The 17,610-nt window shown below is 39.7% G+C and overlaps 1 protein-coding gene and 1 non-coding gene across 2 annotated transcripts; one reads left to right on the top strand and one right to left on the bottom strand.

The window, feature by feature from the left end:
* Positions 1 to 5,342: 5,342 nt before the first annotated feature.
* Positions 5,343 to 17,085, top strand: btbd3b (BTB (POZ) domain containing 3b). The gene is made up of 4 exons (XM_062057669.1): positions 5,343 to 6,102; positions 6,690 to 6,780; positions 11,320 to 11,438; positions 14,924 to 17,085. Exons 1-4 carry the CDS (start codon positions 5,786 to 5,788, stop codon positions 15,954 to 15,956), a joined length of 1,560 nt encoding a protein of 519 aa, XP_061913653.1. The 5' UTR covers positions 5,343 to 5,785; the 3' UTR covers positions 15,957 to 17,085.
* On the bottom strand, positions 13,612 to 13,684 carry trnak-cuu (transfer RNA lysine (anticodon CUU)). The gene has a single exon. It is a non-coding gene; the product is annotated as a tRNA-Lys (tRNA).
* Positions 17,086 to 17,610: the final 525 nt, after the last annotated feature.

Here is a 17,610-nt window from a genome sequence, read left to right as displayed (position 1 = left end):
TAGTTTGTCTACATCAGTCTTAAGTGATCTGACTTGTTTATAGTTACATGCTGTTGTTTTGTACATGCTGTGTGTTTGTTTGGTTGTCTGTTGTGAGAGACAGCAGCGTGCATAATGATTAAGTTTCCCACATGTATTACACGAGACGCCTTTTGCCGGGCATGCTGATTGTCCTCCCTGGTGAGGAAATGTGCCCCCACAATTCCTGCATGTTGTTTTTGATTGCTGTTGTTGTTGTGCACTGTTCATCTTTGATCTTTGGGGCAGCGAGCCTGTCCATCTTTTGTTGCTTGTGCTAGCTATGGCTGCAATCTCTCATGTGTTATTTTTAGTTTCCATGCCAGAAGCTTGAAATTCAGATGTTTCGAATGCCCTGGCAAGATCCAGTAGGTCTTTGAGAGTCATCCTAGGGTCTCTTAGTGCTCTCCTCCTGAGCCGTGACAACATGCAGCTGAGTATGATTTGTGATTTTATTTCTTTATTTTCGTCATTGAATTCACAGTTTTGGGCCAGTTTCCTGAGTCTGGTATGGAATGCATCCATTGTTTCTCCCTCGTTTTGTTTTGCTTGTCTAAACGTGTAGATTTCAAACTCCACATTACGACTTGGGCTAAAGCATGCAGTGAGTTGCTCGACTGCTTTATCATAGTCCTTTGCCTCTCCTTTTTCAGTAAAAGTCTCAAAAATATCTTGCACTGGTTCTCCAGCATAATACAGTAGCATAGCCCTTTTACGTGTTGCATACGTTATGGCTGCTGCAGTGAGAAACGTTTCAAAACGCAACATCCATTTCTTCCATTTTGAGGAGAGGGAGGCGGGTTCAGTGCTGATATCGAAGTGTGGGAATTGCGGGAGCCCAGCTAATGCCGCCATCTAGCTTGTGTTCGTTGTTATTTTTATTTAATTGTATTTATTTGAATCTCTCTTTCGTTCTGTCTGTAGTGCTGGTTAGCAGTGGAGTAGCATGTATGGTTGATTCAATGGTTTTCACTTACGGCCGATCAGCGTCGTAGCGTGTCATGATACTGCTCCGTGCAGTGATCAAAATCAATGGGTTCTTTCACAGCTTGTGTTCCGTATCCTCGTCGCCAATGTAGAAACGTGATGTCCACTCTTGCTTTATAGAACTGTGTTTAATGAACACCTTCAAACATTAATCATACTCCGCTGTACCGCTCTCACTGTTATGAACCTTTAACTTCCGGGATCACGTGAGAGATTCGTGAACTCAGTCTCTTAAAGGGGCCGTGCCCATTTTCACAACATTACAGACACCAATCTGTACTGACTGAAAAACATGAACAATCATATTACAGTATCTGTAAAGTATTAACCCACATTACATGTTTTGTTTGTACACAGCTAGCCAGACAGCATATGCTGTCTGTCATGATACACGCATGACATGCTGCGTGTATCATGATCAATATAAAGGGTGACTCACTCGAAATAGCTTGTCTCCAAATTCTACATTTGAAACTTCAAGTGGCTTCCACCTCACTCTATCGGATTACGTCTGCTCCAGCGTCTCACTCTTTCTTCGTACTGGCTTCTAGAAGCAGTAGTTCATCCTCCGTTCATTCAGCTTCAAAAAGATAAGGTTGTGAATCCTCATTTGTTCAAAAATAGTCATCTTTGTTTTTTGTTACCAAGTCTGTCACGACTAGAAGACATGCAAGTGTTACATACATATTGTTATGAACATGTCTGTTACTACATTACATTACTACATTACATATAGACTTTCAGCATGTACATAAAAGAGCAAATGGAGGATTTTGAATATGTCTTAGAGGGCTTTGAAGGCTACAATGATGACTCCCATTAGTCGCATCTACCGAGCGTTTTTTAATCATCTTTAAAATCCTAATTAAAAAAGACATGCGTGTTCTTATCTTTCATAATGATTGTGAACGATAAGGGAAAATTCCCCAAAAAGTACAGTTCCCCTTTAAAGACGCTTAACTGAAAATCTATTATATATATACAGTACAGGCCAAAAGTTTGGACACACCTTTTCCTCATTCAATGCGTTTTCATTATTTTCATGACTATTTACATTGCAGATTGTCACTGAAGGCATCACAACTATGAATGAACATGTGGAGTTATGTACTTAACAAAAAAAGGTGAACTAACTGAAAACAAGTTTTAAATTCTAGTGTCTTCAAAATAGCCACCCTTTGCTCTGATTACTGCTCTGCACACTCTTGGCATTCTCTCGATGAGCTTCGAGCACACCTGTGAAGTTAAAACTATTTCAGGTGACTACCTCTTGAAGCTCATCGAGAGAATGCCAAGAGTGTGCGAAAAAGTAATCAGAGCAAAGGGTGGTTATTTTGAAGGAACTAGAATATGTTTATATTATATTTCCAGTTATTTCACCTTTTTTTGTTAAGTACATAACTCCACATGTGTTCATTCATAGTTTTGATGCCTTCAGTGACAATCTACAATGTAAATAGTCATGAAAATAAAGAAAACGCATTGAATGAGAACGTTGTGTCTAAAATTTTGACCTGTACTGTTGGTATATTTTATGTATATTTATATATTTTTTGAGACATATACCTCAATAATATCATACCGTGGCCGTAATACCGTGATAATATCATACCGTGACATTTTGATACCATTACATCCCTATATACTGTAGTTTGAACTTATATATTTCAGTAGACTCGATATGGAAGCGCTAATACAACATGGATGGCAGGGAAAATATGCTGTCAAAGTGGAGGCATGTAAATAAAACCACCCACAAAAGGGCGCATCCTGAAGAGACGGTCAGAAAGCGTCTTTAAAAAAGGTTTGTAAAATGCAAAATTTTGACCAAAAAAAACACCATTATGTGTTATGTCAGGGGTGTCAAACGTACGGCCCGCAAACATATTTGATCCGGCCCGCAGGATGAGTTTGATAAGTATAAAAATGAGCTTACATTTTTGAATGAAAGAAATTGCTCTTCTAAATGTGTGCTGAAATAATTTGTATATTCTTCTAACTGTATGTGTGATTAATGAAACGAGTCCAAATTTACTAGTTTTGTTGGAGATGATGCCCCATGTGTACATAATAAACTATATGGTGTTAGTACATCAGTTGAAGGAAATGGTAAAATTACATGAATAACATCCTGTAATTTGATTTTGACATTATGTATTCCATATTCTGATAGATTAAAAATGAACACCAATTGAAGCATTTTAAAACTCTGCCAGACTCAATTCCACCTATTCGACTGATGAATATTATCACAATGACAAATACACTACTATTAACAGCAACATGTAAGTGTAAAAATATAAATGATGATTTTTTATGTTTTCAGATTGTGCTTGTTCTATTTTTGAACAAAGAAAACAATCTGAAGTTATCTTTATTTTCAAGTTATCGTGCTATGATTTTACCAGTCCGGCCCACTTAGGAATGGATTTTCTTCCATGTGGCCCCTGAGCTAAAATGAGTTTGACACCCTTGTGTTATGTAGACCTCAAAATAGTGTTTTAAATGTAGAAAAAAAAAAATCATAATATGACCTCTTTAGGGAAATACTGCCCTTCACAAGAGTCATGTAATTGCATTCCCCTTTCTAATTACAGCAAATATGCGATGGCTTGAGTCATAGGCGCTGATCTACATTTCTGCCAGTGGGTGCTTGGTGTTTGTATATTAGTGTTGTCCCGATACCAAAATGTTGGTACCAGTAACGGTACCAAAAGTATTCCGGTACTTTTCGGTACTTTTCTAAATAAAGGGGACAACAAAAAATTTCATTTTTGGCTTTATTTTAACAAAAACATCTTACAATACATTAAACATATGATTCTTATTGCAATTTTGTCTTCAAACAAAATAGTGAACATACAAGACAACTTGTCTTTTAGTAGTAAGTAAATAAACAAAGGCTCCTAATTTAGCTGCTGATGTATGCAGTAACATTGTGTCATTTATCATTCTATTATTTTGTCAAAATTGTTAAGGTCAAGTGGTAGAAAATGAATTATTAATCTACTTGTTCATTTACTGTTAATATCTGGTTATTTTCTGTTTCAACATGTTCTATCTACACTTCTGTTAAAATGTAATAATAACTTATTCTTCTGTTGTTTGATACTTTACATTAGTTTTGAATGATACCACACATTTGGGTATCAATCTGATACCAAGTAGTTAAAGGATCATACATTGGTCATATTCAAAGTCCTCATCTGTCCTGGGACATATTTCCTGAGTTTATAAACATAATATAAATGAAAAAAAAACGAAAGGAGATTTTGTGATGTTAAAACATATATCGATGTAATCATAGTAGTATCGACTAGATACACTCCTGTACTTGGTATCATTACAGTGGATGTTAGGTGTAGATCCACCAATGGCGTTTGTTTAAAATTTTGACGCTGGTGAGCTATTTCCTGAGTTTATAAACTTAATATAAATAAATAAAAACGAAAGAAGATTTTGTGATGTTAAAAAATATCGATGTCATCATAGTATTATCACTATTGTACGTGGTATCATTACAGTGGATGCTAAGTGTAGATCCACCAATGGCATTTGTTTATATTGTAGCGTCCCGGAAGAGTTGGTGCTGCAGGGAATTTGTTCTGTAGTGTTTATGTTGTGTTGCGGTGCAAATATTCTTCCAAAATGTGTTCAAATATTCTTCCAAAATGTGCTTGTCGTTGTTGTTTAGTATGGTTTCACTATATGACACATGTTTATGACAGTGTTGGCATACTGCCACCCTTAGTGTGACATGTGTGGCTGTTGAATCAGTATGCCATTCATTCGCTTGTGTGCAGTTAGTTCAAAGTCAAGATGATTGTGTCGTTAGTTCATTATCGGGCACATTGAAATCTCGGTTAGGCTTTGTTAACTATAGACTATATGATTTGTGTCTTTTTTTAATTGTGTAAAGAGGACCGAACTCGTCACAAAATTAACAACAACAAGATTGATTTTTCAAAATTAATTTTAAAGATTGAAAATTGCCATCCATTCCACGTGGGTGCTCGTCATTGTCCGTGGGTGCTCGGGCCCCGAAGCACCCACGGCTGGAGTTGCCCGAGCACCCACGGCTGGATTTGCTGTGAACGGGGGGAGTAGATATCATTCCGGCTGTCTCTTTAATTGACACTTTGACAATTGCATATTCAAGTATGCGCTGCACTCTGCCTCCTGAGCCAATCATGAACGTTGCGTGCTGCCATTGGCTGTACCGTGAGGAGCTCTGTGTACATCGAGGGGGGCATGAGGAGAGAGGAAGGCATGAGCTGAGAGAGGGAGGGGTTATGGAGCGCTCCCCATTCAATCTCTGTAGTCAGCAGAACGAGCGGCTGAGCGCAGCATCCACCCACCACAGCATCCTGCATGATGACTGCGCGTCAACGGGGACGCAAAAGACGGACGACGCGTTAAAAGACCCTCGGTGAGCGGGAAAAGCGTGACACGGGAGGAGTGGGAGACGAGGAATCTCTGGTGTCTGTCTGAGGACCACTGCAGCAGCACTAAATCTGGGGCTGTCAGACCAACCCTCAGCAGAGCCGGAAGCGCTGAGCTCATCACTCTGCGAGGCGGCAATGGGATCCCCAGGAGCAGCTCTAACTTCACAGAGGAAAACAGGACTTCCCTTCTCGGAGGCGTGAAAAGAACACCCAAGTTTGGAAAGTCCGGTAGAGGATCTGCCGGTGCTGCACTGCGACCGAGGCGAGCAGCCCGTGCTGTCGTCCTCCCCATCCTGGTGAATGTCTTCTCCACTGCTCAGCAGTTGAACACACTCATGGTCGATGCCAAGGGAAGGAACATGAAATGTCTGACTTTCTTCTTAATGCTCCCTGAGTCCGTCAAAAGCAAGTCCAGCAAAAGCTCCAAGAAGGGGAACGCCAGCGGGAGCTCAAAGCTGCCCCCGGTCTGTTATGAGATTATCACTCTGAGGAGCAAGAAGAAGAAGAAGATGGCAGCGGACATATTTCCCACCAAAAAGCCGGAGCCCGCCGCCACGACCACCGTGCAACAGTACCAGCAGCAGAACCTGAACAACAACAACACCATACACAACTGCAACTGGCAGGGACTCTACTCCACTATCAGAGAACGGTAGGCTTTTAAACAAAACAGGCACGCTTAGAACTAGAAAATGTGTGTAATGCATCATCTTGTGTGTGAAAGTGGGTGTTTCCTGCACCCTGCCCCTTAATCTGCAGGGGTTTGTTCTAGTTGACACCCTCTTTGCTCCTACTGAAACAACAGAGGATTGATATGCACAACAGGCCCGGATTGTTCTTCACTAAAGGCAAAATATTTACTTTGGCCTGACGGCAAAAGGATCCCAGCTGTCCGGTGCAAAATGTGTGTTTTTCAACCGAGCTTTGTTGTCTCTCCAGAACATTTTGTTTAGCTTCCCCAGGGACGTGCTCCTCTACTCAATAATACATCAACACTTCACTGTGGTCTTCACAGACAGTTGTTGTCTCTTTTATGACACGGGCCACTTTGTAGAATCATCAAAATCTTTGCAGATGGGAATATTTGCATGTAATTGACGACTTGTTTTAAGGCTCTCTCAAGTCATTTTGATGTCAGTTTTGTTGTCTTTCATCTTAAAAGTTCCCTTTTTCTTCCCCTTTCCCAGTTTACCAAACGCATTCATTAAAAAAAAATATGTTTTCTCTTTGCGTTTCCAGAAATTCCGTAATGTTCAACAATGAGCTGATGGCAGATGTTCACTTTGTGGTGGGCCTGCCAGGAAGGACCAAGCGGCTGCCAGGGCACAGAGTAAGAAATGAGAATTTCAACAAACAAGCAAACAGCACATCTGCATTTTTTAAAATAATCTTCCTCATTACTTTGCGGAATTGAAATCCTTTGTGCTCGACTCTCACTTCCGCACCATGTGTCTGTCTCTTCTAGACGGTCCTCAATTATTTATGTAAATGAGACTGAAAGAAAGAAGGGACAAGGGAGAGTGGTCCTTCACAAGACGGAACATCTCTTTAGGAAGAACTCTGCAATTATTCAACTTTTATTCAACAATAGGGAAAAATCAGTTGCATCCAGATGTTGCATTTGTATAACAAGTCGCAATAATTATGATAATCAATGCAATTTCATCCTTTTTTGACACCTTTTGAAATGTGGTCGTATGACATCCGACTTCTTTGTCTTGAAGCTTTTGTCTTCCAAGATGTTCTCATTAATGATTAACCATTCTTTATACAAACGGCGTCGTCTAAGAACCCATTTTTTTATTTCTAAATAGACTGGTACTTAGGTTGTGGTTATCAATCTGTTCCAAAGGGTCTGTTAAAACCCAATTTATATGAAAACCTTTTTTTTTTTTTCCAATAGGAAACGATGTAAATCCAAGTATTCAGTTCTAAATACAAAACACATTTTTAGGTAATAATTACAGTCTTACATGCAGAAAAAAATGCATAAGAATGATGAATGACAATCGATAAATGAACATTTAAAACAGTGTTTTTCAACCAATGTATACAGTCTGGTGTGCCGTGGGAGATGATCTAATTTCACCTATTTGGGTTAAAAATATTTTTTGCAAACCAGTAATTATAGTGTGCAAAATGTGTTGTTGTTGAGTGTCTGTGTTGTCTAGAGCTCGGCAGAGTAACCGTGTAATACTCTTCCATATCAGTAGGTGGCAGCCAGTAGCTAATTGCTTTGTAGTTGTCGGAAACAGCGAGAGGCAGCAAGTGCAGGTAAAAAGGTGTCTCATGCTTAATCCAAAAATAAACAAAAAGTGAGTGCCCCTAAGGGAAGGCATTGAAGCTTAGGGATGGCTTTGCAGAACGAAACTAAAACTGAACTGGCTACAAAGTAAACAAAAACACAATGCTGGACGACAGCAAAGACTTACTGTGGAGCAAAGACGGCGTCCACAAAGTACATCCGAACATGACATGACAATCAACAATGTTCCCATAAAGAAGGATAAAAACAACTGAAATATTTTTGATTGCTAAAACAAAGTAAATATCGTTCAAAGGAAGACATGAAACTGCCACAGGAAAATACCAAAAAAAGAGAAAAAGCCACCAAAACAGGAGCGCAAGACAAAAACTAAAACACTACACACAGTAAAACAGCAAAAAACTCAAAATAAGTCACATCGTGATGTGACCGGTCGTGACAGTACACCTACTTTGAGACAAGAGCTATATTAATGGTTGGTTATGGTTTAAAGTCATATCCAACAATTACGACAACGACTTTTTACTGTCAACTGAGTTTAGTTTTTTAATGATTTCTGCTCTTCCGGATTTTTTCAACGCAAAAAATGTGCCTTGGCTCAAAAAAGGTTGAAAAACACTGATTTAACATCACTTTTTATTGAAGACTCTTGACGATGATGACAAGGAGGAGGGCAATCAAAGTGCTAGTCCTCGTGTTGTATATACATTATATATGGACAGTAGCTGTGTGCTCACAGAACTTTTACATCATGTGATTCAATCACACGCATGCGTGAGACAGCTTTACAGCACAACACGTCACACTGTCATGACTCCGCAGGCTCTGTTGCTTTGGTGCAGTCTTACGTACTCTGGCAAAGTGCCTCTCACTCCACCTCTCTTTACTTCAGCAGATAATACAAGGTGGAACTCTTTTTCAAGGCTATATGGGCTAGTCGGATACATTTAAAGTGGCGGACCACGAGTGGCGTTCTCTTGACGTGAGTTAATTACATCTCTGCCATCAAGGTGACAGTGAAAGACCGGGCTCAATACAAAACAGTCAGTAAGCGCCATATTGTCATTGATTGTTTGGCTTGACTTACCATTACAGAGTGGTGCGTTCGTTGACACTCTGGAAACACAGACTCCAAGGCACTCATTGACTTTGATTGGACTATTACTCTTTGGCAGTGCTTCGCAAACATTTTGTTTTACCAAGTATCGCCTCGGAAAACACTTGACTTAGTACCACCATAATGACCAACATTAAAATACAGTAGTGTGATACACCTAAGTATTCATTAAAAACAAGGCAGAGGTTTTATTTAACAATATATATTTAATATTTTGGCCACTGTAACATTACACAAACTTTAAGCAATAACACTGTGTTTGATGATATAGGCAAATAAAACACTGTAATTAGTTAATCAAATAAGATTAGCACTTACAAACTTTTTTAATTATTAACTCAATTTGAATCTCCTTTAATTGTCTTGTCATCGGTTGATAAGACATTTTGGATAGTATTTTATGTTTTTCAACATTTGTTTTATTTTATGTATATTATAACAAACTGTTATGTTATGTTCCACATGTATTTCATTCAATGTTTAACAGATAGTGTGGGTTCCTATGGCCTTGAAGGCATCATTGTTACATGCAACTTTCTCTGCCAGTTTTCGTCTTTGTTTACATGTGCAGAGAATGTGGAGAACATTTGGTTCCATTGCGTGTTGAGTGATAGAAATAACGGCGTAAGACGATTTTGTTTGTATGTCAATTGTTTATTTTGGCGTCGAGTCGTCGGATTGTAAAGATTTCCATTGAAGACTGTTGAAGTCTTGACAATACATTACAATACAATATTTAATTTTGTGATTCTTTGGCGTACCACTAGATGGAATCTGCATACCACCACAGTTTGAGAATCACTGCTCTATGCTACAACTTTTTTTGGCCCCATGGTGGGTTATTTTGCAGCCATATACAATAACAAAAGCACAGCGAATGAGAATCTAATCCAATTACTGGTTACTCCTTTAAAAAGTAACTTGGTTACTTTACTGATCACTGTATTTTAAAAGTAACGGAGTTAGGTTAGAAGTTATTTTATTGGTTACATTTTGTCGTCAGCGCAGCTAACAAAAAGTTTTAAAAGTGCTGCATTTTCAGCTAAAGTTAAAGTACCACTGATAGTCACACACACACTAGGTGTGATGAAATTACTTTCTGCATTTGACCCATCCCCTTGTTACACCCCCTGGGAGGTGAGGGGAGCAGTGAGCAGCAGCGGTGCCCGCGCTCGGGAATCGTTTTGGTGATTTAACCCCCAATTCCAACCCTTGATGCAGAGTGCCAAGCAGGGAGGTAATGGGTCCCATTTTTATAGTCTTTGGTATGACTCGGCCGGGGTTTGAACTCACGACCTACCGATCTCAGGGCGGACACTCTGACCACAATGCCACTGCGCAGGCAACATGCTAGAACATGCACATATCTCTCCAGCCTCCATTGTTGGATATGTTTGTGTTGCTTAATGCTTAATATGAGTTACACCAGGGGCACCGAAGGGTTTTTTGAATTAGGCAGATCTAACTGTCATCAAGCATGTTTGGGAAAAATCCAATGATACTACAACCGGAGCATATGCAACCAGAAGGTGCCACTGTATGTATATAACGTTTATTAAAATAGCCAACCAGACAGTCCTACAGCAGACTGTCAGATTCATCTGTTGCAGGTGATATTTGTTGTTATTGATACAAGTTCTAAATGTATATTCTATACTTACTGGCTGCAGTTTAGTCGTGCACTTGTGAGGAGGCTGTTATTGAAGGTTATAAGTGATGACTTGACTGCACTTAGAAGCCGAAACATTATGCCATTTGGATATGTCAGCCAGTGCAGCATTTTTTATTGTATCCATTTAGCACTCATAGCCAAAAGCCAACCGGTGAGACTAAGTCCATCGTAAGTGCTCCAATCGACCTCACTTTATGGAAAATAATATCTAATATCTGTCAACACCTGTGTTGTAGATAGGGCTTCATGTCATAATAAGGTAAAATTTATGCCACCCACCTCCCAACCTACCAGCTCTTTAACTGCACCCCTGCACTACCATCACTGCCACCCTCACAAACACAAACACAAATACACACTGACACACTGAATACATGAGTATGCGATGTCAATAATGGATTTGTGCTCATTTCTACAAAAACTGTTACATTATGTTGCAGTCAAGCTGCGAATTAGTCATTAATTTCAGGAAATTGAATTTCCGCTGTTCAGCGGTGTGATTAGGAATTCATTTTATTTCTATCAATTGCAATCTTGTTTGTTACAAACATGCCCCTTCATCCTGAGGGGAAATGCTGTGCTATCTGGCTGAACACTGCTCATTATAAGGGGAACCCGACAAACACAAACCTCCAATAATTACAACGGAGGCCTCGTTCAATAGCTGCGCTTTAAATACACAGTTGCATATTAACACTCTGTAAAAGTCAAATTACTGTTCAAGATTATGAGGTCACAACATGTTGTTTTTTTTAGTTCAGCCTGAAGATGAACTAATTTACATGCATGTATTCTTTCCCCCATTTTCCAACAGTATGTCTTGGCAGTGGGCAGCTCTGTGTTTCATGCCATGTTTTATGGAGAACTGGCTGAAAACGATGATGAGATCCTTATTCCAGATGTAGAACCACCAGCATTTCTGGCAATGTTAAAGTAAGGCTCCTCTTTTCTGTTTGACCAATCAAATTTGCTTTCTAAGTTGAATATCTGAAATATTAATGGTTTTCCACACATATATTCCCAGCATCACTATTGATATTATTTAAAATATGCCGCAATGCTAAGAGTTTATTAAAATATTTTGATTAGTTAATTTAGCTATTTGAGATACCATATTTTCCGGACTATACAGCGCACCGGTATATAAGCCGCACCCACAAAATGTTTGAAGAAAATGTATTTTTCCATATATTAGCTGCACCAGACTGTAAGCCGCAGATATATACGTTGTGCAATGCGTTATTTACTCAGAAAGATTTTGTAAATGTTTATTTAAATAGTTTTATTGTTTCCAAATGTCATCTGTAACACGGCAGTAAAACAGCTGATCAAACAAAACAGAAGTAATTGTCATGGACCCACTAACTGCGGAAGCCTGCTCTCCAATCAGCTAAACAGACTCAATAACTCCACGGTGACATTTGGATAAATTTACAAAACTGAAACAATACAAAAAGAATGCCATTGTAAGTTAATAATATTAACAAAGACAATCGTAAGCGTGTTGGCATATTAGCTTATGCTAACAACAATAGCTTCATTACGATAGCACATACAAATATGCATGAAAACACTCCTACAGACGTCACACATGGGACAGTTTAGTAAGTAAGAATTGTTTTAGTTATACTGTAAAACTTACAAACGTTGCTTGGAGTGACGAATGAAGAAACAGTATAGATGGATAGAAGATGGACAGACCTTCTACTTCCGGTTGAAAAATCAGCCTAAACAGAAGTGCAATGAAGCGCTGCAGCACCTGCAATAAGCAAACTCATCCAAAAAATGGTGCCATAGCACAAACAATAACACACTTGTGCATTGTCTTTGCTTGTTTAAAAAAAATGTAAATGCTGGTATTTGCATTATGGCCATCAGCGAAGAAAAATCCATAAATTAGTCGTACCGTTTTATAAGCCTCAATGTTCAAAGCGTGACAAAAAAGTCCGGAATTTACGGTAGGTCAAACCTCAGTGTATGATGCAGTACAGTATTAATATACATACATATTTCTATTTACACAAAAAAAATTCACTGGTATATGAACAATTATTAGTATTAGTGGCAGTGTCTATCAAATTTACCATAATTTTATTTGCACAGCTTTATCTGCAATACATTCTATTAAAATGAGTTGTTGTACCTACAGTAATGTCTGACTGTGTATCCTATTCTTTTATAATAATCGGAATTACAGTAGTTCATTATGATTGTACATTGCTTTCATAGGATGGAGCCATGGCATCAATGGTATTGCTTATAATGTTGGTATACACATACAGCGGAAACTCCAATTTTACAAACTTCATTGGTTCTTGAACAGAGTTTGTAAAGAGAAAAATTAGTATGTTGAAGTAAATCTCTCCATAAGAAACAAAGTATACATTAATTATGGGTTAAGGAACATATGTCTTACTCGTTTTCATTGAGGGCCACATGGCAGTTATTGCTGCCCTGTGAGGGACACTTGTAACAGTAGATATATATGAATATGCATGTATAATCAGTTCAAAATATTATTGCTGATGCATTTGTTTATTTTTTTTAAATGTAAAGTACAATAATATAATATTAGTTGCATTATTAGATCATATTAAACAAACTATAAAGTTTTAAAGTAATGCAATCGCATGTGGTATATGTCAAAATGGAAAGACCAAATACATTTAGTAAGAAAAGATGAGGTATTTTATTGATGCACATCTTTTCCAGAATTTCGAGGGCCACACAAAATAATGTAACCGGCCAGATCTGGCCCTCACTCTTTGAGTTTGACACCCCTTGGGTTAGAGCCTCAAGTCCATATTTTAAGAAAGGTTTGTAAACTTTGAACACGATTGAAAGCGTTGTATACAGTTCTGTATATCAAACAAACATAACGGTGATGGGTCAAATTTATATTTGTTGACAAAGTCAAAACAGCAACTAGCTAAACTGCCCAGTCACTAGCCCTGTGGTTTTTTGATTGATTGATTGAAACTTTTATTAGTAGATTGCACAGTTCAGTACATATTCCGTACAATTGACCACTAAATGGTAACACCCGAATAACTTTTTCAACTTGTTTAAGTCGGGGTCCACGTAATCAATTCATGGTAAAAGACTGCGCCCAACGTGGGGCTCGAACCCACGACCCTGAGATTAAGAGTCTCATGCTCTACCGACTGAGCTAGCCGGGCTGTGTAACTAAACTCACAGTATGAAATCACAATACTCCTTTAAGGGGAACTGCACTTTTTTTTAAAATTTTGCTCATCATCCACAATCAATATGAAAGACATGACGGATGGAATTTTAAAAAAAGCATTCTATATGTTAAATAAATAAATACGATAAAAAGTCTGCATACAATGCAATGGGGGGTGGGGGGGTTACAAACATTTTTCGTGTTGTCCTCGCCAGTTCCAGGTCCTATATGGCTCTCAAAGTGTACCAACTTGTCGGATTACCTCCTCAGACGTCTATTGTCCAGGTGAGAGTCATGATTTATGATCTTCAATAAACTTCCAAGGAACAGGGAAGCGAGGAAACAGCAAAGCACTCGATGATGTAAACATAGGGACACCCAGAAGTGATCGTGGCGTCACTATAAATAGTTTGTCTGTGTTACCGTTTATTAATATCACTAAAAGTTGGTTAATATTCAAGTCACAAAATGTAAATGAATATTGTTGGCGCTTTTTGAATGGTTATTTCTCTGATTTTATGGGCGGAATAGTGGAGCTCCTATTGGCTCCGCTGTAAGCAGACCTTTATTTATGTTTCTTTATTTTTGAAATGCATGAAGAAAAAATCCATCTGTCAATCATAATGAGGGAACGATAGGCAAAATTGAAAAAAAAAGTGTAGTTCCGCTTTAACTTCAACAGCTTGATCGCTACAATGATTAGGAATAAAAAATAAAATCCACTTTACCTTGTCGGTTAATTTTTTTTGAGTGCAACTGAAAGGGCGTGTAGGCAGTGTCGACAACGCTGTGGATACTTCCTAATTGGTTCACGTGTCTTTTGCCTTCTTAGGACTCATAATGAGCCAGAAAAACAAGAAAAAAAAACATTGTAAAAATGTTTAAAAAAAAAAATTAATACTACAAAGTAACACAGTAGCTAGCAGCAGCACTATGCTGACTGAATGATCCCACTCAAAATCGCTGTTCGTACACCAAACATATTTTTAACCGGTCTGTGGTTCGTAAATCGAAAAGTCCCTACAATGAGGCGTTCATAAATTAAGGTTCCCTTTACTAAGAAGAACGTGTACACATTAGTATTTCATATAATATATGTACCACAGAATTTAGATTGCCATCCGCATTAGGATCTTCAACATGTTTATCTCAGGTTCAATAAAGTAGAGCGCATTAGGTTAGACACTCCATGTTCGTTAAAGCTGAGAAAGCTACATGTTTGTTTCAACAGGTACATCTACTGTGATGAGATTGACCTGAGTGCCGACACAGTGCTAGCCACTCTCTACGCTGCCAAGAAGTACATCGTACCCCACCTGGCACGTGCCTGCGTAAACTTCCTGGAGACCAGCCTGAGCGCCAAGAACGCCTGCGTGCTCCTCTCCCAGAGCTGCTTGTTCGAGGAGCCCGAGCTGACTCAGCGTTGCTGGGAAGTGATCGACGCCCAAGCTGAGTTGGCGCTACGCTCTGAGGGCTTCTGCGACATCGACTCCCAGACCCTGGAGAGCATCCTCCAGCGAGAGACACTCAACGCTAAAGAGATTGTTGTCTTTGAGGCGGCACTGGGCTGGGCTGAAGCTGAGTGTCAGAGACAGGAGCTCACAATGTCCACTGACAACAAGCGTAAGGTTTTGGGCAAGGCCATGTACCTGATACGCATCCCCACCATGGCTCTGGATGACTTTGCTAATGGAGCAGCCCAGTCAGGCGTGCTGACGCTTAACGAGACCAATGACATCTTCCTTTGGTACACAGCTGCCAAGAAGCCTGAACTTCAATTTGTCAGCCAGCAGAGGAAAGGCCTGACACCCCAGCGCTGCCACAGGTTCCAGTCCTGCGCCTACCGGAGCAATCAGTGGCGTTACCGAGGCCGCTGTGACAGCATACAGTTTGCCGTGGACAAACGGGTTTTCATCGCTGGGTTCGGACTCTACGGCTCCAGCTGTGGGTCGACAGAATACAGCGCGAAAATAGAGCTCAAACGTCAAGGGGTGCTGATGGGACAGAACCTGAGCAAATACTTCTCGGACGGATCCAGCAACACTTTCCCTGTGTGGTTTGAGTACCCGGTGCAGATCGAGCCCGATACCTTCTACACCGCCAGTGTGGTTCTGGACGGGAATGAGCTGAGCTACTTCGGACAGGAAGGGATGACAGAGGTGCAGTGTGGGAAGGTGACATTTCAATTCCAGTGCTCGTCAGACAGCACTAACGGCACTGGGGTGCAAGGAGGTCAGATTCCCGAGCTTATCTTCTACGCCTGACAATTTGAGAAAAAAACATCACTTTGTGTAGCATAGCTTGTTATTTATTTTTTTGCCCATTATTGTTATCTAGTGTCTTTTTGAATGGTCCACTCGACGAGGGCCAGATGTATGTCTTAGACGTCGGCGTGTACAATAATGCAGATGGAAATATATCTTGCACTAGATGTGCATGTACATATGAATATATGTAAATTCTTAAATGTATATGTCGACACACTCGTGGCTGAGGCTGGCCACAGACAATGTCTATGCTGAATAGCTACACTTATTATTTTCGAAGTTTACATAGAATGCACATAGAGCATACAGCAGCAATAACATCACGGTATGTATTCTTTAATGAGTATTTCAGTCTGTAGTTGGCATTATAATGGATGGAAACATGAATATACACTTATAGTCAAAAGCACTGTGTTTAACTCATCAAGCTTTTGTAGTTAAGTGGTTGTGCTGCTTTTTGGTACTTTTAGTATACTAATGATGCAGGGTCTTAGAGTAGGAAGTACTATGAGACGCTTATTTCTCTCTGTAGCATGTTACTCTGCACTTACAATCATAACTCCATCACTGTATGCACATACTTTCAAAAAAGAGGAAAAATTGTGAATATAAAAAAAAAACGTACTTGAAGTGATCCCTTTTCACCTTTTATAGGTTTATCTCCTGTTTTGTTTCTTCTCCGACTGCCTCACAGTTACTTACAGCACAGGCAGAAGAGTTTGATTCACTCTGTGTGCTGCTAATTGTTCTCGCACCTTGGCTTTGTCTCACAGGACCAGGATCAATGATGGACTGTGTTGCAGAGAAAAGAAGCTACCGGTATATTATGTTAACTGAGTGTTGCAGGATGGCACTGATGTTGCTTTCTAATCAAATGTTTTACTTTGTTTAAGCGGTTCTTTTTTGTTTTTATTTTTTTTAGGATGAGAATTGAAAACTAGTAAAAGTTAAGCATTCGTGGGTTGGTTCTGCCGAAGACAATGGATGGTGTTCAAGTATTGTGTTTACATGCTTGGAGACCGTTGAATGTGTTTTGTTGTTGACGATGCAAATAAACAAAAACAAGAGGTACTCTTGTTTGTGATCTTCTGTAAAAAAAAAAAAAAAAAGATAAACAATTACAGCACATCACACATAGACCACATGCCGAACGTTAAAGTTAAGTTAAAGTCCCAACGATTGTCACAGACACACTAGGTGTGGTGAAATGTGTCCTCTGCATTTTACCCATGCCCCTGTTTACCCCCGAGGAGGTGAGGGGAGCAGTGAGCAGCAGCGTGTGCCACGCTCGAGAATCATTTTGGTGATTTAACCCCCAATTCCAACCATTGACGCTGAGTGCCAAGCAGGGAGGCAATGGGTCCAATTGTTTGTAGTCTTTGGTATGACTCGGCCGGGGTTTTAACTCACAACCTCCCAGTCTCAGGGCGGACACTCTAAACACAAGGCCACGGAGCCTTAAATAAATAAATACATATACAACACAGTAATAATATGTTACTGTGAAGGGGGGGGTGGTCTGCGGGCCTGCAGCGAAACAGGGTGTGCTAGGACTAGCCTCAATGTCAGCGACAGGTGCGTAGATGACCCACCTGAGCCTTGTCATCTAATCACCTGTCTCTCTGGATAAGCAGCAACCGGGAGGAGAGAC

This window comes from Entelurus aequoreus, linkage group LG09 (genome assembly GCF_033978785.1).
Source record: "Entelurus aequoreus isolate RoL-2023_Sb linkage group LG09, RoL_Eaeq_v1.1, whole genome shotgun sequence".
Lineage (NCBI taxonomy): Eukaryota > Metazoa > Chordata > Actinopteri > Syngnathiformes > Syngnathidae > Entelurus > Entelurus aequoreus.
This window is presented reverse-complemented; position numbering and strand designations above follow the sequence as displayed.

Bases quoted from the DNA above. Each gene is read 5' to 3' on its own strand.
- btbd3b (XM_062057669.1), top strand. From the start codon at position 5,786: ATGGTCGATGCCAAGGGAAGGAACATGAAATGTCTGACTTTCTTCTTA. The intron at 6,103-6,689 runs GTAGGCTTTTAA...TTGCGTTTCCAG, and splicing joins TACTCCACTATCAGAGAACG to AAATTCCGTAATGTTCAACA. The intron at 11,439-14,923 runs GTAAGGCTCCTC...TTGTTTCAACAG, and splicing joins GCATTTCTGGCAATGTTAAA to GTACATCTACTGTGATGAGA.